This window comes from Onychostruthus taczanowskii, unplaced genomic scaffold (genome assembly GCF_017590055.1).
Source record: "Onychostruthus taczanowskii isolate IOZ18803 unplaced genomic scaffold, ASM1759005v1 scaffold60, whole genome shotgun sequence".
In the NCBI taxonomy this organism is placed as follows: domain Eukaryota; kingdom Metazoa; phylum Chordata; class Aves; order Passeriformes; family Passeridae; genus Onychostruthus; species Onychostruthus taczanowskii.
In genome coordinates this window covers 4,464,964-4,492,145 of record NW_024503680.1, presented here as the reverse complement: position 1 = coordinate 4,492,145, position 27,182 = coordinate 4,464,964, and the positions used below count along the sequence as shown (strand labels likewise).

Genomic DNA, 27,182 nt, shown 5'->3' with positions numbered 1-27,182 from the left:
ATGCTGATGAGTGCAGATATACAGGGCTTGCTCTGTGCTCCTGAACAACACTGTAGATCCTGGAGCCCCATTGCCTCTGGCTGCCTTAAGGTCCCTCTCCTCATCTCCTCCACCTCAAGGATTGATGCAAACCTGAGTCTGGTTGGGAAATTTGGCTTGGTGCTTCTTTTGCTCTCCTAAGTCAGTGGTATGATTTGCACACTGCTACCTCCTGTCCATTCAGGCAATGCCTCCACTCGGAGGAACAGTGGGGAAAAGGAGGGCACTGATTTCAGCTGCTCTGCTCTGCCTGCACCTCCTGTCAATCAGCAGATGACCCATTCAGGGCCATTTATTTCTGGCTGCAACTGAGTTATTTGGAAGTCATTTCAACAGTTGTTCTGACTCCTCAAAATAGGCTGCCTGCAGCTCCAGGCTCCTTGCTCTCTCCTGCTGCTTTCTTCTCTTCCTGAATAATTTACAACACAAAACCCCCCAACTGCCTGGAGGGCACACACTCAGCTCTCCACCTTCATCTGCCAGCACATTTCAGCAAAGGGTTTGGCTTACATCCTTCTCTAAGTTACCAAGGATGATACCTTAACTAAAATTCAGGGCTCAAGAGTTATTAGGGATATGGGGCTTGCTGAGCAGGATTGCCTGTGCCAGACACAGCACAGTCAATCTGCCAGGATAGCAGGGAGAAATACAGGTACCAAACACAGCTGGGCTCTCCTAGCTGTGTGAGCAGCAGCTCTCAGTCCTTGCAAAATCCAAGGCTGGACTACTGTCTGTTTCTGTTCCTGGATGGTTCAGCCATGTGAGAAGAGATATATCCTTGTGCACTTTTGGAATTTAGAGGTTTAAAAGAATCATAGAAGAATAACATACATCAGGAGCTTAGAAGGCCACAGAGAGAGGCCAGGACCCAAGTGAGGCCCTACACAACAGCAGCAAGAGGATCCAGCACCTGAGGAGCGGAGTGGAGGTCAGGCTGCCCCAAGTGCTTTACAGAGACTGTTTCAATTGTCTCATTCAATTGCCATGGGTGGAAAAAATAATCTAGCTAGATGTCCAAAACCTCTCCATAGGGATTCCAGTTTCCTTTGTTTCTGTTCTATAAATACCCCAGTGTGCAAAGGGTGAATGTAGAACTGTGAGCGGCAGCTGGGGGGCTTATGTCAGGATCAAGAGACATTTAGCCATTGTCAAATGAAGTGCCATGGGCTGGCTCATGCCCATGCCCAGGTGCTCTGGTGTTTCCCCACTCAAAGCCAGCTCCAACAGGCAGTGCTGGGTGCTGTGGAGGAAGAGGCAGCCCTCCAGCATGGTGTTTCCCCAGCTGATAGGTGCAGGACAAGGCGAGAGAACAGGGAATTTAGGAAACTCTGTCAGCACGACTCTCCCCAACAAGGCACCAGCTCTGAGCTGTTCCCATTTCCCACTGTGTGCCCTGTGCTGGGAGTGGTACAGGAGATGCAGAGACACCGAAATCAGAGCAGGGGCAGGTGTCAGGTTTTGCTGAGCACAAGTCAACCTTTGGCTTCTACCCCCAGTTTTACCACTGTGAAAGTCTCTTGTGATCTTCCCTCAGTAACCATGGGACACTCACTCCAGGCAATAAATCCAGATAATAAGAAAGGCAGGATGAAAATGTAAGCACTTATGATTTTATTTTCTGTTCTGTTATTACCTTCCCTCTCTGTAAAGGAAAGTTTTCCAGGAAGAACATATCTCTAGCTAACTCAGTTCAGGGAAAAGTAATGGTATTCACAATGCTGATTCTAATATTACACTTTTCATCTACTAATCCTCAGTGCTTGGTCTCACAGAAAGAACCTCCCAAGTGTTTACCCAGCCAAATAATTAGCAGTGATACTAACAAATTAATAGAGAATCAGGGAAATAGTATTTTGTATTAGATGCTTTCTTATAGGATATTACAGCCCCTAATTAGCAGAGTTTGATTGTTCTGAGGCCCCACAGGATACGGGTTTGTGAGTCAGTGTGCAACACTGTTCCAAGAAAAAGCCACAAGGGATGTATCTACAGGAGAGCTGCAGACAGCCCCGAGCTTGCTGCCTGTCCTGCCTGGCGTTCTGAGGGCTTCAGTGTGTGGAAAAACATGAGAAGCTCAGAAACTGTGGGGTTTTCCTCCAGGCTATGGTAACATAGTGAGTAAAACGGTGTCAGGAGGACAGCAAATCAGCCAGGGCAAGGGGCTGGCTGCAATTGAGCAAAAGAGGATTTAGGATAGACAGGAGAGCATTTTGTGGAGTTATTAAGTAGGTGAAGCACTTGAACAGATTGCCCATGGAAATTGCAAGACCCCTCTTGGAAGGTGCCTCTGATCCTACCTGGCTGGTAGAAGTCTGGGGAGAGCTCCCTGGCCATCATTCTGGCTATGCCTGATTCGTTGTTGGCTGCCTGAGCTGCCTGCTCAGACCCTTCAGCCTTGGCTTTGGCATGAGCCGTCCTGCAGAGAGAAGAGGGGAGAACAGTGAGCACCCCCTGAGCCAAGGTCACCCCACTCACACAGCAAACCCTGGCTGCCACCAAAACTGAATGAGCCCAGCTGGCATAACAGCACTCAGAATTTGCCCACATGACCCAAAACCCCACACTCAGGCAGAGAAGAGCAGATTTTCAACATGGAAGGGGCCCAGATGCTCAAGGGTGAGGTGGAAAGGCTGCATGTAGGGAACAGGGCAGGTGCATTTGCACATGTGAGCATGTTCACATGCTGCAGTCAGGCAGCAGGCACTGCAGAATGGGCTCGTTGCTGTGCTGCTCAGAGGAATGACCAAGGCATCACACAGGCATGGTTGGTGGCTGAACTCCTCTGTGTGTCACCAGCCCTGAGCTGCTGCACCTTGCCAGAGGCAGTGTGCCCCTGCTCAGCACACAAGATGGGTTTTCCCAGAAATTTCTCTCTTGTAGCTCTCCAGCAAACAAAATGCCTTGTCCAGGAGCTCCTTTACTCGCTGCAGGCTGACAGGCTGATCTCACCTGAGCTATTGTCTCCCTCTCAGCTTGGCTCTCTGAGTCCTTTCCACTCCTTCCCAGCACATCTCCTCCTTGCTCCATAGGGTTACAGGCTATGGGAGTTATTTTACTGGCCGGCTGTCATATTCCTCACATGCCTCAAGCTTGGGGCCCTGTGATCTTCCTGCTAAAAGCAGGGATGGCTTTACAGCCCAGCTGCTCACAGTCTGGGAAGGAGCCGACTTCAAACAGCAACATTGCACCTTAAAAATAAGGGTGGGTGAAGAACAGTATATTCAGCTGCTTTGTTGCACTCAGGTCTTACTGAGAGGTGCCTTCCCCATGCTCTAACTTAACAGATTTCCAAGGCTCCCCATATTCCCTGTTTCATGTACAAATCCACATATTTTTGTGTAATAAGCAGTTAACATTCCTCAAACTCCACCCTAAATTACAACCTGTAATGTGGTCTCAGGGTATCTGATGAGCCCTTTTGAGATGCAGGTTGGTATCTCATCATGTTTTAGGACAAAAAAGGAGGAAAGATTTAGTTCTCATTCCTGCAGTGAAAACACTCCAGAGGAATTTATGGACTGTTAGTCATGAAATGAGGATTGATTCCTTGCCATTAAACTGATATGCAGTAGGAAGACAAGACAAGCTGAAGTCTGAATACTCAACAGGTGCAATGAAAAGATGGTAGAAATGCTGTTCTGAGACCCTTTCAAGGGAGAAGATACACACATGCCATTCTGAATAGCTGCAGGGAAAGAACTGAAAGTAGGGCATCAATCCCAACTGATACAGGCAACAGTGTGACTTGACAAGGGGCCAAAAACACTGCTCAGGGCCCTGTGATAGAGAAGAGGGTGCAGAGCTGCTGTGGCTCAGCCTGTCCCTCCCTGGAATGACATCCCATGCTGCTGGAGCCATGATTCACCTCCCTGCCCACACTCACATGTTATCTCCCCGCTTTCTCTGCAGGTTGAGCTGCCTCAGATTGCAGTCATTCTTGGTCTTTTTATCCAAAACTATTTCAGCTCCTGAAAAACCCAGAGACGTGATGAGGCAGAAAACAGCATTTTTAGGCTGCTGCTCGCAAGCAGGGGGTCTGAGCCAGTTCTGAACAGAGAAAGCACCTCCTTTTTTGGTAGCTATAATCAGCATGATTAATTCCACTATAATCTGGCAGGGGCCAAGGGGAATGTGTCTGTGCTCTCCATGCCTGGGGGATCAGAGTGGGCTGGGTGTGCTGTGCCTGGGGCACACAGCCTGCCTGGCGCCGGCCCCAGGGAAGAGGCTTTCCAAGGGAGGATCCAGCTCTTGATCCTGGCAGGACGTGCTCCAGACCCTGCCTTTGTCCTGCTGCTCCTGGAGGATGAGATTCACCATCAAGAGACAAAATTCTCCCTTTCAGTTGCTCTCTGAGCCAGGCAGATGCTATCCTGACCAATTCCCAGCCAGACAATCAGCCAGCTGGTCCCAGCTGGAGGAGCAGCAGGCAGCTCATGGCAAGTGCTTTCCTCAAAGTAGCTCCCAAAGAAGTAATCTGGAAGTGCACTAGATGTGGGGCCTGCTCTCACCAGTAAGGACAGAGCTGGACATGTCACCAAGGGGGTGCAGATGGCTCTTGCATGCTCAGCTCTCTCCCAGCACCTGGGGACAAGACAAGAGAACAGGGCTCTCTTGTGGAGGGCCGCAAGCAGCACTGCATCCCTTGGTGCCTGGGTGTTGGAGGTTGAGGTAGCTCCCAGTTATGCTTTTCTTCTGCAGGAGTTTTGCTTTCCAGAGAAGCTGCTGGATGCTATTTGACTGCAATTCCTGCAGAAGGAGAGATGGCAAGACCAAGAAGATCCAGCCTGGGCTGCAGAGGCTGCAGTGAGGATGCTGTGGGTGATGGGGAGATGAGCCATCGCTGTGTGACACCACAGCCCTAAGGGTAGCAGGGCTCTACAGGGAGGGGTGTGAGGGCAGGGACACTGGGGCAGCTCCTGGGCTGCACACACAGAGCAGTGACAAGAAGCTGAGCAGTACAACTTTGGCATCCTGCACTGCCCCACAGCAGTTCTCACTCTGTGGGACACAGCTGACCTCTGCTCCTGTCCCCCTTCTTGCAAAGTCATCCAGAGGTGTTTGATTTGGGGGAACTATTATCAACACAGCTGCACTTTTAAATCTGGCAGCTCCAGCTGACCACACGTCGGCCCTGTTGGCATCCCAGGAGAGCACTGCTCTCCCAGCCAGCCTGGCCCCAGCAGGGATGCTGATGCCCTGTGCTGGGTGCCTCTGTTGCTGAGATCACTCATCTGGCAAGGTGAGGAACGTTTGGCTTTCAGAGACATGGCATGGTGTCTGAAGTTCATCTTTTCTGGCTGAGCTTTACATCCCCAGGACACCAAGGGATACAGTGCTGCTAGCAGCCCTCCAAAAAACCCACATTGAGGGTTCAGTGGCATTATGACAAAGCCCAGCCTAGAGGAAAGGGTCCAGCCATAACAATAACATCTAGCTGGCCTCGAGTATCCCTGAATTTATTATTTATCTGCCTGGCTGGCAGAGCCTGAGAGCTCAGCACAGAGGAAAACTTGGCCCTGGCAGCAAAGCAGGAGACAAATGCCAGCCACCCTTGGAGAGCCCAGTGCATGCAGCACAACAGCCTGTCCCATCCCACAGCCTGGGGTCTGCCAGGAGCAGGATCCAAGGAAAGAAAAAGCCCAGGGAGGTTTGAGGGTGTCAGGAAGGTGATTTTCAAACCCCAGAAGTGCAAGAAGAAAAATTTCTTCCAAGGTTAAGATCATCTCAAAAAGCAAAACAAGCTTTTGCGAAAAGGAAATAACAGCCTTAATAAATTTGATGCTATTCATCCACACTTCAATCAGGACCACACTTTTTTATTTACTGCTGTTGTCTTGTCACCTCCCAGTAACTCTGCAGTAAACAGCCCCTGCAAAAACCAGCAGAGGAGAAAGTCTGGAGATAGAGGAGCTCAGTGGGAACCGAAACACAGACCCAGGGGCTTTAGAGCAGCCAGCAGCAGAATCTAAAAGACCCTTTTCAAGGCAGCAGTGGAAAATGAGCCATGAACAATAAACACATCCAGCTGGAGGAAATAACACAAAGAGGGACCTTTACAAACCCACACCTGTGCCCCCCATCCCAAAAGGCAGCGCTGCCAGGATGAACGCTTCCCAACCATACCCTGAGCCATCTCCCTGGGCAGTGCTGTTAAAAATAGCTCCAGTGAATTCTTTGCAAGGAGGAGCAGCAGCTCGGAGCCGAGCTGAGGGGAGGCATGTGGGCAATGTCTGCAGCCCCTGTCCCAGCCCTGCTGCCACTGCCTCCCAGCTGGATCGCAGCAGCTGCTGGTCTTCACACCCCAGCAGGACGGGAGGGTTAAACGCATCTGCTGCTTTATTTGCTCCTCTGGCATGGCTCTAATGCTCTAATCGTTTTTGTACTAGTGCAGGACAGAGCACCACTCCTGTCCTTCCTGGCCATCTCCCAGAAACACTGCCTGAACCATTCCTCCAACTGCTGCTGAAATCCCCCACGGACACACGAGCCGCAGCTGAGCACCGCGCTAACAGGTGAGGCCCAGCCCCAGCCAGCACCCCGTCTCTTTGGACAGTTTATGTGGTTTTGAACATCCACATTGGATTAGACTGCAAATGAAATTGGAATTAGCAGGGAATACTGCAAATACCAGACAGGGCTGGGGTGCCTGAAGATGCAGCAATGACCTTGCGGCTAGAAATAGGGGAAGAGTTCAGCTCTCTGCCCTCGCATTTGCTTACTGGGGGAATGTCAGACCTGTCCAGTGCTGTCCTTCCTTCTCCAGGGTCCCCCTTCTCCTGCTGATTCAGCAAACCCTGAGCAAGGACCAACTGAACATCCCTCCAGCCCAACCCATTCTATGATTCTATGATTCTTGCCATTCTTGATATTAGGAGCTGTCTAGAAGATCATTAAGCAAAAGTAATTAATAAGTCAGTTCTAGGAATAGAGTCTTCTGCTGAACTCCCCTCTCCTACAAATTGGCTTTTCTACTCCCAGCCGAATCCCTGCTCCAGCATCCAGCAGGAATCATTCTGCCCTTATGAAGAAACTTAAAATAATTGTTTGTCTTGGCAGGAATGTTTGCAGCACTCAGAAGGGATCAAGGGAAAGCTGAAGAAGTGTTTTTGTTAATGGCAACACGGTCCCTTCTCACATCATGAAGTGCTCACATCATGAAAGGCAAGGGGACACACACCTGGGCTGGGGCTGGGACTGGATGACATTTAAAGGTCCCTTCCAGAATTCTATGATTCTACATCCTGACTAGGACAGAACTTTCTGACTTCTCCATTTGACACACTGTCTTCATACTCGTGTCACCTCTCTAGCTGGAGCATCCCTTTCTCCCTGCTCAGTCCCAGTCCATATCCTTTGTGTCTCTCCCTCTGCCTCCATGCAGATACCAGCAAAACTCTGCTACCCTCATTTGCCTATAACCAGCCCACGGGACTGAAATTCCCTCTTCAGTCCCCCTCTCATGCCACTTTCCCTGCCCTCAGTCAAACCCATCTGTCCCATCGCGTGGGTGTCCTGCTCTGACAGACAGCTGTACCATTCATGTTCCTTTTGCTCCGTCACTCACATGCATACACCCACTCCACTTCCACTCTGACACCCCTGGGGTGCATGAGCCTTTGCTGCTTTATAGTACGGGCTCTGCACCTGCAAGGTGTGATCCAAATTGTGAAATAAGCATAAATCAACACAATTTGCATCCTAAAGGAAACACCTCCATGCTACTGAAGCAGAAAGCCAAAAAGAGAAACCATCTTGACTCTGCAGAGCAGCTCATGAGATGCCCTAGGCTCTTCCCTCTTGGTACCAGCACTGAAGCAGAAGTGGTAGCACTTTGTACATGCCCAGGTTACTTGGCTGGATAAATCAGACCTTTTCTCCTCCTTCCACAGAAAGGGCATGACCAGGCCATTCAGCCCAGAGAAAAGCATCCTTTTCTATGCAGTGCTTTAGGAGCACAGGCCTGGCAGAACTCCCTGCCACCTAACGAGCTCAGCCTTTATGATTACTTGGTGAATTTTTAAAATACCGAAATGTTATCCTTAGCTCTAAATAGCTCTGAGCCACTTGCATCTTTCACTGAGGGATACTTCCCTTTGGAAACAGTTAAAGTGATATTAATCTTTCAGCAGACAGATCTGCAGCTGTCTTCAATGAGAGGACAACCTACTCATCCCAGCCCCACGTACAGGAGGATCTGCCCCATCAGTCTGTGCCAGCCCGAGTGCCCGGGAGCCGAGCGGGACGGGGTGGCCAGCGGCCAGCAGGGCCATGCTGTGCCACCCTGCACAGAAGCCCATGGGCTGTGAGGAGCCCGTGGGGCTGGCACAGCCCACAGCTGCTCTCTGTTTTCCCCACAGCCCCAGGATGCAGCCAGCAGCTGCCCAGAGCTGGCTACAAAGGGAGCAGAGCAAGCCAGAGCCTGCCAGCTCAAAAGGCTGCTGGCACCAGAATGACACCCTGACGCAGGGACACTGCACCACGGGCAGGACAGGCAGCTCCTGGCTCTGCTGGAGCCTGTCCTGACAGCACAGCCAGGCTGGGAGCAGCTTGTCAGAGCACCCACAGAGATTATTTTTGGGAAAAGGGGGATTTGCAGCTGCCAGCTGGACCCTCTCCTTCTCCCCCTGGTTTTCAGGGCCACTCTGCTGCTCTGGGTGCAGATTGAGTGGAGCCCCAAGGAGCAGGAGCAGGTCCCTCAGAGTAGCACAGCCTTGGGAATATGCCCAAATGCCAGTGATTTATTCCAGCTTCCAGGACACCCTTACCAGTGGGGCTCAACAAATGTCCTGGTGACCCTGATTTAATTAAGTACTACTGCAGGATGAAAGGAGCTGGGTTATCCCACTGATTACTGCATCAAAACATCTTTACAGCACAGATGCAGTCAGGGTCCTTCAGCCTTTTCACCCCCTGTGTGCTCCTGTCTCCCTGGCTGTTCCTGCAGGGGCTGCTCCCTGTCCTGCCCTTGGAATTCCCACTTCCAAGAAAGACCAGGGATACAGCAAACATTTGTTTTGAGGGAGCCTGCCTGACCCAGGAGCTCCTGCCCAGCCCCAGCCTCTGCCAAACAGACAGCATCCATAAGAGGAGTGTGTTTTACCAGACTGCTGGATCCACCAGCACTTAAATGGGTCAGAAAGTCTGTGTTTTCACTCTAAGATTGTTGGGGTTTTTTCAACCAAACGTTTTAGCACCTTCTAAATCAAATATTTTTCAGATTTGAAATCTGAAAACCAAATAATAATCCAAACCAGAAGAGTGAAGAACTGCTGAATCTGTTTTGTGGGTTTTTTTCCCAAGTCAAAAAAAGAAAAGCAGAATTTTTTTTTAGGAAATGAAGGCATATTTCTTAAAATATTGCATTTGCTCAAAACCCCAATCACTTATCAAAATTTAAAGTAGGAGGCTTTTTCTCCGAGTCCTGTAGGTCTCTTGAGTTGATGTTCACAGATCTGAGGTCCAGGAAAAAGAGGAGATGGAGCTGGGAGGGCACCAGTCCACATCCCAGGCTTCAGTGCCTGCAGCTCCCATGCACCTGTACCCAAGGCTGCTGAGAGCACCCAGGCAGATGGGACACCAGGTCCCTGCCAGCCCTCAGTGAAAATCATCAGGCTTTGCAGGAGCAAAATGAAAAAACTTGGACTGAAAAAACCAAAGGGGTCTGGCTCAGCACCAGAATAAGCTGAAAAAAATGCCCCTCCTCCAGGAGAAGGGAGGGTTTCTGCATTGCTGGCTTTCTATTTAAATTGGACGTTTTTACTTAAATATTATTTCTTTTTCAAGATAAGGCTATTTCACATTCCACTGAAATGAGGATAATCTCTGCGCAAAGCATGGTTGAATTCAATGATTTCAAAACCCAGCTCCCTGCTGGCTGATTGCAAGCATTTGGATGGGAGTCAGAGCCCTCTTGTTCCACGCAGCAGCAGATCAGTTGAACGGGATGCTATCATTTTCCACAGTCATTTTTACAGATTAAAGTCACACTTCATCTTTCCCCTTCTGTGTTTGTAAACTGTTGAGATAAGGATTTCCCACAAGGTCAGAATGAACAGCCCATTAATTCCACTTTCCCTGCCTGGCTGGCTATCTGAACTGTACCCATCCCTAGGCTGACATCCTGCCATCCCACCTCTGCTGCTATTGAGGGGATCCCTGCAAGACAGAGCCTCACTTGCCTCAACCCTGATAACCCAGGAAGCCCTGGAGAAAGCTGTGTGCTGTCCAGCAGATGCCTCCTCCTTGGAGCTACTGAAAATGCATGCTCCCTCTTACCCTAATAAGGCATGAAAGTGCCTGAGGAAATTCATGTGAGGTGGGTGGAAAGCAGATAAAGCCCTGCACCCTCCTTTGGAATCAGAGCACATCCCGTGTAAGGAGCATGGTGGGCCAAAAATGTGTCAGTGCTGGAGCTGCAGCCAGCCTGGATGAGGCTGCTCGGGAGAGGGCTGGAAGAAGGAGTGAAGGCATCACACCATCACTCACCCCGTGACACTGAATCCCTCCAGCCCACAAAGCCTCACACACAGCCCCCCCTTTGTGGGGGGACACACTGTGGGTGTCCTGCAGCTGGATTGGGTGTCTGTTCCTGGCTCTGGACCCCAGCACTGGGGATTGCTGTCCCCATGGCCACACCAGATCAGGAACAGAGAAAGCTCATCCAAACCCTACAGCCTGCACTGCCTCCAGTGGATGGGTGGAACAAGGATTAGGCAGAGGTTTGAAAACAGCAATATTTCTGCAGAGCAGGAGACTGCTGTGCCACACAGAAAGAGGGAGAGTCCCAGTCCTGGGCTTCAGCTGGTGCAGAAACAGATGCCAGCAACTGGGTTTCTATTAAGCAAGGGTGGTGAAACAGGATTATCCTCTTTATAAACACACCGAGCTCTGTGAGAAACATCTTTACTGGGATAGTAGGACTGAGGAGCATCCCCTCAATGCTGTGTCCTGGCACTCAGCTATAGCAGGGAGCCATGTGGCTGCCTTTGCTTCTTCCTGTCCACTGACTCTCTGAACCCTGTCCATGGAAGTACCAAGATGCAGATTCCCATTATGGGGGTTGTGAGGCAATCAGAATTCCTGGATCAGCCAGAATACCCAGCATCAAGGAGCTGTGCTCAGCTCAGGCCACTCCACTGCCTCCAGGTGTGGCTGTACCTTGCTAGAACTGACCCTTCCACTGCATCCCATGGGGAGGTGAGGGGTAGTCCTTGGTCCCCTACACCTCCATGCACTTGTCATTTAAGCCCCATAAGAGCTCAGGCTGTGACATTTGTGATATTTGTTGTCTGCAGAAATGCTGCTCACAACTCTTGTGTCCCTCCCTGGCAAATAGCAGCCAGTAACCCACCCGGGGCTGGGAAAAGCTCTGCCCATCTCCTGCCTGCTGCTGCTGCCTAATTGCACACCCATCCCTCACACCTGGAGCTGTGCAGTCCTGGAGCAGAGAGACTGTGAGGCTGGGAGAGCACAGGAGGATCAGTTGCTCCTTCCTGTCTGGCAGGGCTGTCCTGAGCCGCAGCTGCTGCTGCTGCCCACGCTCACAGGGTGGCCACGAGCATCCTGCCCTCCTCTGGCTTTAGACCTAAAGGTCTGGGAATGTGCTGAACTCCTGAGTGTCTAATGCCTGCGCCTCTAGCTAAAAGCACATTTTTAAAAAATCCTTTTGCCTTTTCAGAGCAAACCCAAAGTCTGACTCAACAAACCCAAAATCCCAGGTCTGAAATCTGGCCTCAGGGGAAGCTGAGCTGTGCTGTCAGGAGCACCAAGGCCACTGTGGCCACCAGCCCAGCACTGCACTGGACACAAACCATACCTCACCAAAGAGGTGCCTCAGGAAGATATCCCTTTGGCTGCCCACTTTCCCCACCAGCAGCCTAAACCCCCAAGAGCAGTGGGGACAAGGGCAGAGCTGTGCCGAATAAAGCACCTTCCGAGTGGGAGCGCGCAGCCCAGCCCCAGCGGCGTGGGCTGCCCCAGCCCCAGCTCTCAGCTGTCACACTCAGGCCACGCTGATAAAGCCCTGCTCTGCCTGCCCTTATTTAGTCAGGAGCCTGTGCTGACTGCAGCGATTTTGGGACGTCATTTGCACCACACAGCCGCGTTCCCCAAGGAGACGCTCGCTGCTGCCCGGCCACGCAGCCTGGAAATGCTGAGCGCAGGGAGACAGCGGCGACGCTGCCGGGAACACAGCCAGGCAGAAGAGCCTCGGAAAGTGATACAGGAGCTGCCAAGAGCTCTTGTTATTTGAAGGGAGAGCTAAGATTTACCCCAAAGCCATGGGTATGGATAGAAAACCAACTTAGGCCACAGCTCACACTGTGAGCAGTGCCCATGTGTTGGTGGTGGGGAAGCCACATCAATGTCACTGGAGCTCTGTTGTGCTTTCACACAGCCCAGGCTCATCCTAATGAGCAAACCCCACTGCATCAGGAATTGATGCCCCACACTTCAGAACGCAACCTAGAAATTCCTACAGATATCTACTGACATTACATTAAAACAAAAATAAACCTAAAATGTCTTCACTTATAGTTGTACTCTCCAGGTACAAGTCATGCAGGGGCTACAGGGCCGGCACACGAGTACAAACTGGTGAAGCACAGCAGCCATTGCAGCCTCAAATATCTTGCTTTCCTACTGATCCCGTGACTTCCAGCAGATGTATCTGAGGTGTTCCTGCCAGGACATGCACCCTTCAAAGGATCTCAGAGCTTGGCCAGACCCGTGCCTTGCAGGACACATGGCCAAGTCCCTCCATTGATTTAAGTCCAAGTCACTGGGAAGCACAAGCATGTGCAGAAGCAGACCACGTCAGATACTGCTGCAATGGGACAGAGGTAGGATTTGCAGTATTTACACTCATTTTGTCCTTAAAAAGCACCTGAGAGAAGGAAATCCCTTGTAAAAGCTGCCCAGCTACTGAGCACATAAGTTTCAAAAAATCAAAGGTTCCCCCTGCAGACAGTCCTGCCCTTCCTCTTACTTTATTTAATTTTTTTATTCTCTTCTGAAGAGATGAAAGCCAAACATTTTCATGCTTTTTCTCCCTGTATTCTGTGGAACCACCCTCCCCACCTGACAGGCAAACACATGCTGCTCCCCAGGCACAAGGAGCATCAAGTACCCAGGGTACAGAGCACCCTGTTCTGTACCAGCCACCAGCCCATGTGCCCAGAAAGCTGCAGGGCAGCTGCTGCACACCTCAGCATGGCTTGGAACCAGCTCACTCATGACCTGGTGGTAGCTGACCCCTCCTCACAGTCCCCTTCATCTCCCAGGAGGCGAAGCCCCAGCTGAGATCCCAGGCTCTCCCCGTGCTTCCCATCCACCCCAACTTTTTTTCAAAGGAGTCCCCAGCCAGGATGGAGTGGGGGAAAGGGGAGGGTGGAGGGACACAGCGGGTGCCTTCACCTGGCACTGCAGGAACAGCCATGTGCCAGCTCTGACAGGAATCCCTTGGGATCACAGCAGGAAGTCCTGCAGCACCAGCAGTACAGGGCAGGGCTGATAAACACCTCGTGGTGTGTGTTAAGTGTGTTAACCCTACATCCATCCACGGCCACCCCTGGGCAGGAGTAAAGCTGCCAGCTGCCACAGAGGCTGCATTCCAAGCAGACTCTTCTCCTGAGTGAGAGCAGCCTGGGTGAGGATTCACACTCCAGCTTCAATCAACTCCATCCCTCCAGAGCTGCTGAGGGACATGCCCAACATCTGAGCAGCACCAATGGGCTTTGCATGGCTGCTGACCTGGATGGGCTGCTCAGGAGAGCATGGCCCCATGACAAATGATTTCCACTGAAATAATGAAGAACAGAGCTGTTCTCAGCTGACAGTGAGATGATGTCCTCAGCTTCCTGCACAACTGGGAAAGCAGCTGGATTGCCAACCCAGGAGGATTCAGGAGGGAGCTGAGGAGGCCAGGGCAGCACTGTGGGGTCAGCAGAGGCAGTAGGACAAGCAGTAGCTGTCACTGCCCACGGCCCTGGCTGGAACACCCAAGTGAAACAGCATTGTTTCACTGGGACAGGAGCTGTGAAGCTGCCTCAGACACCCTCGGAGCAGAGCATGGGGCAGGGGAGCTTTGGTGACTGCACTGACCATTGTCCCTGGCTGTCACTGCTCTCCTGCCCAAAGCTCCCAGGCAGGGCACCCCTCAGTGCTGCTGCCAGCCCCCAGCCATGCACCCCAGGGCTTGGCACGTGCCTGGGATTCCTGCAGTGCAACTGGCCCGGGCAGCTTCCAGTGCTTGGGCTCATTTTCCTCGGAATTTCTATCCCTAAAGAGCCTTTTATGGTGCAAAAGGGAGAAATCTGTCCTTCTCCTGGCATTTCACCCCCAGACAGCAGGAGGGTGGATGTTACAGCAGTTTAGTTCTGCAAGGGGCTCCCCCGAGTGCCACAAGCAAATGAAACTCCAATGTCCATGTACAACAGCACAGGTGTGCAGAGGTAGCTGGGAATTTGCACAGCCCACCTGCTGTGTCCTGATAATTAGTGCCTAGTAATAATCTTACATAGAGAAATGTCGTATCTTTCCCCAGGAAAGGATGGGTGTAGCCTCAAAGGCATTTTTTTTGGGTAAGGGACACTGCCATCTGAGGAGAAACATCAATGCTCCATCTAGAAAACTCCACCTCACAGTTATGAGCTCAGGCAATGCTAATGATAGTGCAGACCTTCTATAAATTGTAATAATCCATTTTCACAATCTGTCTGCAATTACTCTGCCCTGGGTGTGGAAATTGAGGCAAAGTTCAAGGCCAAAGCAAAGGTTGTGGCAGAGCTGAGGTTTAAGCTAAGGACCTTCTCCAGGAAAAATTATGTAGATTTACTCTCTACCCCAAATCTGAAGTGAAAGGAGGAGGGAGGAGAGCACGAGTCAGATTTACAGAAGGCATCAGGTAGAGAGAGCAGCTCTGCCCTGAGCAAGATACACCAGGAATAAACACTGATGGCAACGCTGAGTTACAGTTTACAGGACACGCAGCCTCCTGAATTCCCCTCTCCCAGCGGGTCCAGCTCAGCTGGAAGCTGCAGGAACAGGGCTGGGATTCCACACCGCCAGCGAGCACAACAACCCCTTCCCTGCCCAGCCACACCACTGCAGGGTCTGCTGGCTGAGGGCTCCCTGGAGGAAACCAGCTTCCACGTCTTATTTCCTCCAGCTCCAAGGTTTCCTTAATAGGAAATTATTCCCCGGCTGCACTGGGGAGGGATGCAGTCCCCCGCCAGGGCAGCGGGCGCATTCCAGCCCCTGACTGAAAACACTGCAGAGCCTCTTTTGATCCAAAGTGTAAATAGTGTATAATAAAAAGAGGTTTGTGTAAACCAGCCAAGCTCTCGGGGAGCAGTGTTTGCAGCTCCAGCCTCCTTATTCACGCCCTAGCCACACGCTTTTCCCGGGCACGGCAAAGCTGGTGTTGGGCTGAGCCTGCCCTGCCAGAAGGATCCAGGGCCCCACGCCACCCCAGCCTCTTATTTTTATCCTAGCTGGCCCTGCATGGAGCTTCACTTGAAATCCTGCTGGGTTTTCTTCACCAGTCCCTGAAGCAACTGAGGTTTTGATTAAAAAAAAAAATCGTGGTCCCCACAAAATTTGGAGAAGAAAGTTTGGCCACCAGGAGAGTAAAGTGGGGATTTCTCCAAGGAGTGGAATGGGATTTGGGAATAGGTGTCCTCCTTGCTTATTTCCCTCCTCTGGTTGATAATGAAGTAACTGATAATTAAACAGGAATGAAAAGGAGTGAGACAGGACAGGCACGGAGTCACAGCCACTGCCCATCAGCTGAGCAAAGCCTGAGGTTTTCTTGGTGAGGTCAGGTGAAACCTCAAGGACTGTTCCGACCACATTTCCCCAAGGAAGAGGAGAGGAGAGAAGGCTCCCAGATCTCTGTTCTCTGCCAGGTCAGCTCTGAGACTGGCAGGAATGCTGCAGGAGGAGTGTGCTGCCAACACAGCTCGGACACAGGCAGGGATGTGAGCTGGAGGAGGAGAATTTCCCGTGCCCTTTCCAGGCAGACCCTGAAGCCACTCTTATTTCCTCTCTCCTCCATCCCAGGAGGGACAGTGGAGCAATTACACTCAGCTGCTAAAATTGACAACCCTAATGCATCCCACAAACTTCCCCCAGAGCCACCTTGGAGGCTGCAGGTCCAAAATGTGTTCTGCTGCAGGCCCAGTTTGTCTGGGACAGGTCTGGCTGCTCATAAGCCTGTTGGATTTACCACCATCAAACCCTCTGTTTCTCAGGCTGCCCCATCAGTGCCCAGCAGCTCTGACAGCCTGGCACAGCATCAGGATGCTCCCCGTCCTGCTGAGTGCCAGGGCTGGCAACAACTCCTGCTGTCCAGCACCTCCCCTCTGCACCAGGGCTCTGCAGGGGGACAGGAGAGGGGATGAGAATGAGAACAGCTCCCGAACACACGGGATGGGGACCATCCCCACGGGAACCTGCGTGCTGGAGCTCCAAGCACCCACCTGGATGCCGCAATCTCCGACTTCTGCCGGGCAATGGCCGCGGCCCTCTGAGCCCCCTCCACGCTCCTGTCCACCTTCTGCCGGATCTTGGCGCTCTTGAGCGGTATCACACGCTTCTTCATGCCCTTGACCAGGACGTTGTGGCGGTACTTGCCCTCCTCCTTCTTGCCGTCGGGCAGCGTGGTGCAGCCGTAGCCGTGCCGCAGGTTGTCCAGCCACTCGCCCTCGTACTTGAGCCCGCTGGAGCGCTCGCTGACGCCGAAGCCGGCGCGTTTGTCGTTCTTCCACTCGCCCATGTAGGTCTCCGTGGTGGTGGCGTCGATGTCGGACTCGAAGGGGGTGTACTCCTCGCCCTCGGCGCCCTCGCCCAGGCTCACGGTGGAGGTGGCGTCGCTGGCGGCCGAGCTGATCCCGCTCTCGCTCTTGAGGAAGCTGACGCGGCTCTTCTGGCTGGCCAGCGACGACTTGGACTCGGACTTCTTCAGCTTTCCCAGCAAGGAGCCCCTGCGGAAGAGCCCGCCTTTCTTGGGCTTGCCGGCCTCCGCGTCCGCGTAGAGGCTGAGGGCGAAGCCGCCGCGGGTGATGGTGGGCGAGAGGGGCAGGCTCTCGGGGTTGGCGGCGGGCGAGTCCTGCTGCGGCAGCGTGCCGTTGCTGTGCTCGCTGCGCAGGGAGGACAGCGAGGTGCGCAGCGGCGAGCGCACCACGGAGGCCATGCCGTAGGGCACGCTCTGGCGCACGCCGTAGCCGTGCCGCATGCCGTTGGTGAACTGGCCCTGGTACGTGCCTGCGGGAGACAAGAGGGCAGCGTGAAAAAGCGGCCAGGTCCTGGGACAGCGACGGGAGGTGAGCTGTGGGGCTGCACTGACCCCGGCTCCGCTGGTGATCACCCGCATGCGAAAGCGTCGGTGCCCGGGGAGCTGAGGACACCAGGCCAAGAGGCTCTGCCGGCAGGCGACAGCTGGTTGCAAAGGGACTGAGGCAGCGGGGGACACTTTGCAGACCCAAAGCCACTTACTGTACGGGATCTGGATTTTCATCCAGAGCAGGGAGCGGGAGGCAGCTCCAGGGGTGCAGTTTGGGCTGTGCGGAGGGTGGCAGCAGCCCCGGCGGGCATGCGAGCTGCAGTGCCACATCTGCCCTTGGCTTGGTGACAGTCCCTTTCAGCCTGTTGTGCAGCCTGTCCCTTGCAGGCTGCCAGGACCACTTCCAGACCCCTGAGTCAGGATCCCACATGTCCATGGACTGCCCTGGTGCCTGAAGCCACATCTCCTTGGCACTGACTTATGGCTTCTCTGAGTTCCCAAGATCAAGGCTTGTGCCACACTGCACAAAGCAAGAGATGGGCAAAAAAGGGAGGAGAGGAGCAGCTCTGTGTGAGGTTCCTGCAGCTCTGCCCCAGAAAGCAGCAGCCCACCCCACTCCTCCAGACCCAGCTGGAGAGGGCAGATGGTGTCATATGATGGGAGACACAGAAAGGATCAGTTCACCACGGCCAGGGCTGCACCTTGGGTACAGCACCCTGCTAAGAACCAGCAGGACTTTGGCAGTGACACCTTGGAGGACTGGGACACTGCCCCTTTCCAGATGCCCTGATCCCAAAGGTGAGCACATTTGCAGGCTCAAGCAAAGTGGAGACCCCCACTCTGACTTTTCCACTAGGATGTCAAGAGACTTAAATTAGCTGCATCAGAGGCTCCACAAAAAGACCTTCTGGGAAGGGCAGGGGGCTGGGGGGGCAGCAGGCAGCCCTCACCCACAGCTCCCACCATGCCAGCACAGGGAAGGTCAGAGCATCCCTGAGCCCTGTGGATTGGGATGGGATGGGATGGGATGGGATGGGATGGGATGAGCCATTTTCCCAGCCTGGCTCTCAACAGTCTATAGATGCAGTTGCCTCAGAAACGAGCAAACCAGCCAAAACAAAGGCAGCATTCCACTCTGCTCCTGGCATTACAGGACCTGGGATGGGCCACCCCGGACCAGCACCCTGTGGCTGCCACAGGCAGAGGGTGATGGGGGAACGCAAATGCCTTTGGAAAGGCCATTCTATTCCTTTACTCTCCCAGGTGCTGCTTCATGTAAGTGAAGGGTCAGCTGTGCTGGGGCTATTTTCACAGACATCTGTCCTAAACCTGCTTTGCAAAAAGCAGTCACCCACCAGAAGACACATGATTTTGGGAGAGCAGGCACTCCCACGGTCCTGGGGGGGCTCAGCCAGGGCTGGGCTGAGATGGAAGGGGGTGACCCATCTTCAAGGCATTAATCTCCCCCCTCAGACACTATTACTGAGCCCAGGGATGACCCTGCTCCCCAAGGAGCAAATCCAGTTCCTTCTTTGGCGATCGTGGGAGTGCATATTTTACAGTCTCCCAGGCCACTTCTGCAGCATAATCTCTCCTCCCAAGCTTCAGGTTTCGTTGAAATCCTCTTTGGACCTGCCTGTGGAGTGTTAACTTACAGTGCTGAGGGCCAGGAAAGACAAGAAGTGCCCGAGTGAGCAGCAGCTGCTGCCCTGGGTGAGCTGCCCACCCTGTGACACGGGGATTATGGGGTCCCTGTAAACAGTTGGTCTCCCCTACAAAAATGTAGGGGTTCAAGTAGTACATGGCATCTGCAGACTGCAGCCAGCCATGGGGAGCCATCTGCCAGATGCCCAAGGGGCCATTTTCCATTTTCTTGAATGAGTTTAAAGCTCTTCTAGGGAAAAATAAGGAAAAATAAGCATGGGTTTGGGCACGAGTCAGGAGTCAAGGACCATCACTGGAAATCCCAGGCATCTGGGCATGTTTCTCACCATGCTCCCAAATCCCTCTCCTTAAAGGGGTGATGAGTCTTCCTAGTGCAAAGTGAAGTTGTAGAGACCCCACAGAGCCTCCATGTCCCTCCCTGGTGAGGTCAGTGCTCCATCCCAGCCAGCGAGCAGGGCTGACACATGATCAGGGTGACATTGGAGACCTGCTCCTAGGATGGGAACAACTTCACACGTATCAGGCTGCAGCTGGTAATGCTGCCATGTTAATTCCCTGGAAGAGGAACTCTGGAAAATCTTGCAGGTTAAGGGGGTTCACTCACTCCTCAGGGGTCAGGTCAGAGCAGCTGCTGCACTCCAGCAAATCCCCCTCTGTCCCCCTCAACTGCACCAGAGCCAGCTGGGTGGGAAAACCACATGGCACAATGGGTCTCCAGGGAGCAGGGATGGAGTGCCACCCTCAACACAGGGTTCAGCTCTGCAGGCTGCTCTCTGCTCCCTGATTCAGCTCGTACAGCACCAGCATCACCCCTGTGACCAACCCTGCCTGGATGAACACAGGGCACCAACACAAGCCACGGCTGCCCAGCCAAGGCAGGGTGAGCAGGCACTGCCATGTCCCTGTCTTGCTGCCATTCCCTGCCCAGCTGAGGCTCTGTGCCAGGGCAGGGCCATAAACCAGCCCTGGAGAGGAGCCCGAGGCTGGAGGCGCTGGGGCCGTGCGTCAGGGCACGCAAGGTTTGAGCAGAGCCAAGCCCTGCCAACACGGCCCAGTGCAGGCTCTTCACAGAAAATGGGGCTCTGCAAAACCCCTCTGCAGCAGGGCTGCACATCTCCCCAGGCCACCACCACACCCCAGTTCCACCACAGCCCGGGCAAGGGGGCACAGGCAGCACGCAGAGCTGTCAGCCAGGCTGCCACGGGCTCACGCGTGTCTGAGGTTCTGTAAAAATAATTAAAAAGCAATGGATGTGGAACAAATAAATCTCCATTTAGGATAGGGAGCGCACTTCCCTGCCTCCCAGCCATGGTGATTCATCAGGGCAGTGAGACAGACACCTCATCTCATCAGGGTGTGATTAGTGGGGGACAGGGCCCCAGTAATCCTTTGTTGCCTACATTTTTACTTGTCCTAATGACAAAAACCACTGGCTCCTCTACAACCCCCAGGAATACAATTCATCACCTCTGCACAGCCCTGGCCAAAAGCAGGTGATGCTGCCTGGGAAACCTCATAGGATGGGAAGGATTAAATTGTGGGATCAATGGAAATTACATCCCTGCAGCCTTCACCTCCAAAAACTCCAAAGGAGTGGCAGCACCCTCTGCTTCACCCTAGCAGCAGGATGGGATGGTGCACAGCTGCATCCAGTGCAAAAGCTTCAGCTGCCAGTGCCCTCCAGCCCAGCAGCAAGATGCCATGACCAGCAGTGACACACTTCCCCTTCCCAGCCTGACTCAAGGCTCCCATGTAATTAGTGATGAATGTAAATAATACAAACAACCATGTAAATAATGCAAACAGCTCAAATCGCTTCCCTGCCCTACAGTCCCCTGCTGTCACCCAGATACTGCGATGACAGGCAGGGTAGAACTCAGTGTGAGTGGCCAGGGACATTTAAATGATGCACAGCACCATGTGCAGGACAGGCCAGCAAAAACAGAGTGCTGCCTTTTGGTGCCAGCAGTACTATCTGGTGGGTTCTGGCAAAGAAAACCACATAGAGGGGTAAAAAAATTCACTATATGAATTCATGGGTCACACTCAGCCAGGCAGGAGCTTTGCTACAGAGGCAGCAGACAAAAGCCAGCAGCATTGTGGCTCTCCCAGGCCCCTTTCCTCCTTTCCCAGCCACAATCCCACGGATACTCCTTCTGTCCTGGTCCAGGCCCCTTTCCACTGCACTTGCCCTGCCACAGGGAAGAGTTGTGCTGCTCCATATCACCCATTTCATCTCCCCAGTAAAGCACTTCTGTATTTCTTTTCCCCTCTTCTGTGATCTTGTGATCACTGACTGGTCTAATTGTTTCCTCGTGGTTAACTGGCACCACTGTTTTCCTTAGCACCCTGGAGAACAAATTGCAGTACCAAAGATAAGTTGGTTTTAGGCTGCACTGATTACAAGTGATGTTTTTTCCCCTCCATACATCTAGGCAGTTATTTGTACAGCAAAGCCAGGCTTTGGGCTGGACCATGGCTATGCAGCATGATTCAGTGAGCATTTTTCCTGCACTAGGACTTGACTCACGGTTTTGACTCACAGTCAAATACACAAAAGTATCCAAAAAATGAGGCCTTCCTTATAGCACTGACAAAAGTCACCGGGTAAAGCCAAATAACTACATGTTTACTCATAGCTTGTGTTGTAGAACAATGAGTTCCTTCATGCTATGCCTTCCACAACGCCACTCACTGCTTCAGCCAGAGCATTCTGCCCCTCTGAAGAGCTCTGAGCTCTCCCCTGGTGACAGCAGCACACAGAGGATATCCAGCATGGATACACAAAGAGATATATCAGAATGTCAGTGCATCTGCAGAGCCACACCAGGAGCTCTGAACCCCTTGGCTGATTTCAGTCTCTTTAAACCCATCAGTCTCCCGTAGCTTTCACAAAAATGGGCTTTTGGTAGTGGGGAGAAAAGCAAATAACTCACACAGTGCCTGGGCTAAACTGTACCATTACACTGGTTCTTACGAGATACCAAAACTCTATATGAGATTTCAAAAAGCTTCGCTCCAGATTTGGGCTTTTTTTAAATCTTGGCCAGACACAAGATTCAAACACAGACAACCCTATAAGTGTATTTTAAGTGTATTTTGAAATGTAAATTTTTATGTATGTCTATATATATATGTATATATAAAAAGTTAAAGTCTATTTTAAAACACCAGAATCAGCTGTATTTCCCTGAAATCTGCAAACAGTCCAACCATGACCTAAAGTTTCTGACGACCTGGCAAGGGCTGCACATTCCCAGAGCCCTTTTCCTCGTGTGGCTGGCTTCCAAGGGGCTTGGGAATCATGTCCCCTACTTGAGGGACAGCAGATATCCAAAGCCTTTGCAGATGTTTATCTTGGCAACCTCAAACATTAACAGGTCCCATTAGCAGTCTGGCCACATCTGGATCTTGCAGGTGTGCAGGTGAGGACAAAACAGGAAAAGGTCTTGCAAGTCAGTGGGACCACTCCACCCCTGTCCTCCAGATGTGATGCTGGATGGTGATCCCTGGCTTTGACTGCACTTTCATCCACGTTGCTGTGCCATCAGAGAAGCTCTTGTGTTGAATGAACAGTTCAGATCAGCCGGGTGTGATGACCCAGCACATGGAGCACTGAGCACAACCCTCGAGGGGCTGAGCTCAGTGTTTTGGCAGGGCACATCTTCACGGATCAGGGCTAAACTGCCAGCCTCCAGTGGCACCAGGGATCGAGCAGCTGGCACGTTCTTGGGTGAGGGACAACACCCTGGGGAGCACTGTGCTGACAGAAGCAGGATATTCTATATCCCTGCAGGAGAGAGCATTGGCTCATGTCTCCCACCATCCTGCCCCATATCAAACCCCTATGTCAAGTCTTACCACTCAAAATTCTCCCCCAGAACATTAACTGGAATTCCAGTAGCCCTTCACCCTTAAAAGGATTTGCATTTTAGGAAGCAGCAAGGAAGCAAGCGTGCAAATTCAAAGGAGACCTTGACACCTCCAAAATGAAATTCCCAATGGCAGCTGCTGCTGGCAGTTACTTGATTGCTGCTCTTTACTCATCAGAGCACACCTTCCATGTCACCTGCTCCTCTTATGGCCTCACATGAAGGTTCTGTGCACACAACCTGCACCCATTAAACCATTCCATGGCCACAGGATAGAAGGGGAACAAAGTTTAAGGAACTGGAAGGATGCGTCAGTTCGTGTCTGTACCTACAATATCCAAGGGCACAAGGAAAATGGGTCAACTTCAAGACTATATTCTAAATCTTAAAGTTAGCCAAAAACCCAGACAACTCATTGAGAAATATTTATGAAAAACATAGCCCTGAAAGCCAGTCTTGAATTACTCCATTTTTCTAATGTCTATAAATGTGATGCTTTTCATTCTGAGGATTTATATTAATGTTGCTTTATAAACGAAAACCAGTGCCTGTCCTAGATAAATATAGATGCAATTTTGATCCATATTTTGAAGGGTATTTCTTTCAAATCACCCTCTCTGTTTAGCTATCCTAAATGTGGCAGCCCGGAACATTACAGTGCTGAAGAGCTACTAAATTACTAGCACAGAAATTCTTGCAATGTTTCTAACCCCAGAATTGCCACTAATGCAAGAACACAATTAGACCGAGCATTTACAGAGCACAACAAATATCTGACTACATGGTGCTGTTGTATAGTAGCGGAGGTTGAAACCTTCCAAATAACCAAAGGGATTTATTTTGGGGAATACGTGTGGCCACATATTCTAAACAGCTTAGACAGACTCAATCAAAACCCTTTGGCAAAGCAGATGTGCAGGCAGCCCGTCAGAGGCATGCAGGCAGTGTCTGATGCATGGGGAAAGCGTGCTGGGATGCTGTGGGTGGTTCATATCCGACGAGAACATTCACAGCTCGCTGCCTGGTGAGCGAGCGCACGGCTCGCTGCGGCGGTGCACCAGCTGGGAATTTCTGGGTTGGTTCAGCCAGAAGCTGCAATAACCAGTCCCTGTGGAACCCGGAGTCAAAGACTACACAAAATCAAGTTGGTTGGTGTTAACTGCCAAAACAGACACTTAAGGGCAGCTTGGGGCAATGCTCCTGCTGCTCCTCCATCACGTCCACTGACAGTGAACCGCGCATGCTGCGCCCAACTGGGAAAATCAGGGCACGCACGCATGGATGAGATGGCTGCAGCCCAAGCTCCCCTTCCTGACTCAAGCACCCCAATGGCTCACTGTAGAACACTGTGCCTGAGTGGGAGCAGCACCAGGTCAGCCCTTCGGCAGAGACAACATGCAGCCTCTGTTGTCACAGGCTGGGTGTGACACTGTTCATCCCCTCCCATTCCCTCTGGAGCCACCCTTACCTCCGTCAGCGTAGGTCTCGGTGCCGTAGCCATCCTGCAGGCCATTGTTCCATGTACCCTCGTACTTGGCTCCGCTGCTCATGCTCTGCCTCGCGCCGTACCGTCCCTTAAAGCCATGGGTCCACTCGCCTCTGTAAACCCACCGTCCTTTGGTCTCGATTCCCAGCCCGTGCCTCTTGCCTTGGGACCAGTAGCCTTCGTAGGTGTTGCCACTGGGCCACGTGTATATGCCCACCACCTCGAAGCCGTAGTTCCAGGAGCCCGAGTACTCGCCCTGGCCCTTGGGGCCGGTGCAGATGCCGTGCCCGTGGGCTTTGCCCCCCTCCCAGCCCCCGCAATAGGCGCCTCCATCATCGAAATCAAACCTGCCGCCGCTCATGGTGCCCTCCGGTGCCCCTCAGCCGGGCAGCGTTCCCAGGGGCAGCGCTCCGGGGCTCCCGCATCCCCGGAGGGAACGGGCTGGGCGCCGACAGCGGCCGCTCCTGCCTCGCCTGGCCCGGCCGAGGGGCTGGGGCACGGGAGGAGAGAGAAATTGGACGAGAGGGAGGGGAGAAGGGCGGGCCGAGCTCCAGCCCCCCCGCAGGGGCAGCCGCTCCGCGCCGGTACCTGCCCCGCGGGCACGGGCATGGGCCGCCCGGGGAGCCGCCCCGCGGCAGAGGGAGGGATGGGGATCCCGATCCCCGAGCAGAGGGAGGGATGGGGGTCCCGATCCCCGCGGCGGAGAAGGGATGGGGGTCCCGAGCCGGCCGCTCTCCCCCGCCCGGCCGCCGCCGCCCACCCCGTCCCGTCCCGCTCTCCTCCCCCGCCGGGAGAAAGGTCAGTGCTGCCCTAACAAGGCCATCGGATCCCAGGAGCTGCTCCCAAAAATAACCCCCCTGGAGCCCGGCCCCCGCCTCGGGGCCCTTTTATGAAGGAGGGGAGAGACACATCCCACCCCCCCGCCGTCCCCCGCCCCGGGCAGGGATCCAGGCGGAGAAGAGGCTGGGAAAGTAAATGTCTGCTTAAAATAGAGCCTGGGAAGGGGCCGCCGCTCCCCCGGGCCGGCAGCCGCTGTCCCGCTCCGCCGGAGCCCCGCGGGATGCGGGGACGGAGCGCCCGGGGCCCGGTCACTCACACCGCGTGTAACCGGGCAGAGGTGGAACAGGCAGTGAGAGCACAGCCAGCCCCTCTGCTACTTCCGAAAGTGACCTTCCAGAGCTGCTTTAGGACAATGAAAGAAGTTCAGTAGTAGTCATTTACCCCTCTCTCCCAAACAACAAACTTCCCAAATTTCCTTCGGTTTAACAGCCTGCAGCATAACTCGGTCTGTGTGTGGAAAAGATGGCAGACAGCTGCAGACACACGGAATAGTGACAGGACACCTCGTGTGTAATAATGTCATCAAATACAGATGGCAGAGGACAAGGGCTGAAAGACCAGCTAGCAGGCTAATCCAAGGCCTCTCTTCTTCCAGCACACCCATCCCACTCCTAGAAAGACACTGTCCCAGAAAGACCTCGGAGAAAAGACCCTCCCTTACTGACCACCAGGCTGAGAAGCTGCAGGAGCTGTGGGGTGTTACCAGCTCTTTCAAGGGGGATCCCAAAACCCCACCGAACTCTGGGGCAAAGCTGCCACAGACAGTGGTGGATTTGGACTCAGTTTTTCAACTTTCAACCTCCACCCTGGCATTTCTAGGAAGAAAAGGCACAGAGGAAGCACAGAATATGTAACTGCAAGAGAAGCTCTGTGTACGGATAGCACATAAACACGGAACACCTGCAGGCACAGGTGAGAAGGACCAAGTTAGAAAGTTAATTACAAAGGGCTTCACTTTTATTCAGCCACAGGAAGGAATGAGCTCGTTGGTAACGGACTCCAACATGACTCAGAAATGCCACTTGGCAGAACCAGTCCTCTAAAGCCTTCTTTAAAAAAAAAGTCTGATTTTGAAATTGGCTCAAGTTTTTTTTTTTTTTTTTTGTTGTTGTTTTAAACTAAGTTTTTAGACTACTTAGGCAAGTTTTCAAGGTTCTTGCTGCATGATTAAGGGCCATAAATTCACATTTTCTTAAAGTTTCTGTGAAGACCAAAACATCTGAAAACTACTTGTGGTAACAGAAGAGAAAGTGTTAAGGCAGTGGTTACAGCAACTCATGCTCTCCTATTCCAGCACTTACAAGCCCAAAGATGTCGTAACTGTCCCAAGAGGATGCCAAGCTCAGGACTATGTAATTATTTACTTAGCAACTTTTCCTAATTACACAGCACAGTTGTGAACTGATTGCACACTTTGTTAAAACATTAATAACTTATGCAGATTTTGGCATTTAAAGAGCTTTTGTTGACCACCAACCCACACAAACTTCAGGAAGCACTGACAGTCTGTGTGCACAAAGGCACCACACAGAAATAAGAAGCACCAACAAAATAAGAGCTGCTCTTATTTCTTCATTTTGGCAGAAAAATTCCCATTTTCCCTGAGACTGAGCCAGCTGCAGCAGCGAGCCCCAGCCTGGGGCTGACCTCTAGTGGCACTGCTCATTCCTTCTCAGTCAGCAACAGCTCACATTTTTCTATTTTTACATCTCCTGGATTTCAATCCACTTTAACACAGTACTGAGCAATGGACACTGCAATCCTAAACCCTGCAGTACGAGTCTGTGGTCACTAATGAATGAAGTGCTAAAAGCAGTGCAGTCTTGAAAGGCACTTTCAGCCCCACGACAGTGCTGTGGTTGGAATTTGCATTTGAGAACAGTTAAGAATAATTATTTGAGAAATAAAGTAATTCTGCACTTTGTAGCCCAGTTTTGTAGACAACAGTTACCAAAAAATCCCTTGAATTCAGAACACAGGTGGCAAAAATGCAGCTACT

At 52.4% G+C, this 27,182-nt stretch overlaps 1 protein-coding gene across 3 annotated transcripts in view; it reads right to left on the bottom strand.

The window, feature by feature from the left end:
• The window catches only part of JPH2 (junctophilin 2), a 31,653-nt gene extending 6,473 nt beyond the window's left edge, over positions 1-25,180 (bottom strand). The window contains exons 1-3 of one of the 3 annotated variants that reach the window (XM_041419232.1): positions 24,326-25,164; positions 16,518-17,301; positions 2,337-2,455 (exon numbers count right to left, since the gene is read on the bottom strand). In XM_041419232.1, coding sequence (XP_041275166.1) covers positions 2,337-2,455; positions 16,518-17,301; positions 24,326-24,704 — 1,282 coding nt within the window. In that variant the 5' untranslated portion in view covers positions 24,705-25,164. Of the gene's footprint in view, positions 1-2,336; positions 2,456-16,517; positions 17,302-22,171; positions 22,776-23,643; positions 23,966-24,325 lie in introns of those variants that run through there. The other 2 variants (XM_041419234.1, XM_041419233.1) reach the window with 2 other exon arrangements.
• Between the last annotated feature and the right edge of the window lie 2,002 nt (positions 25,181-27,182).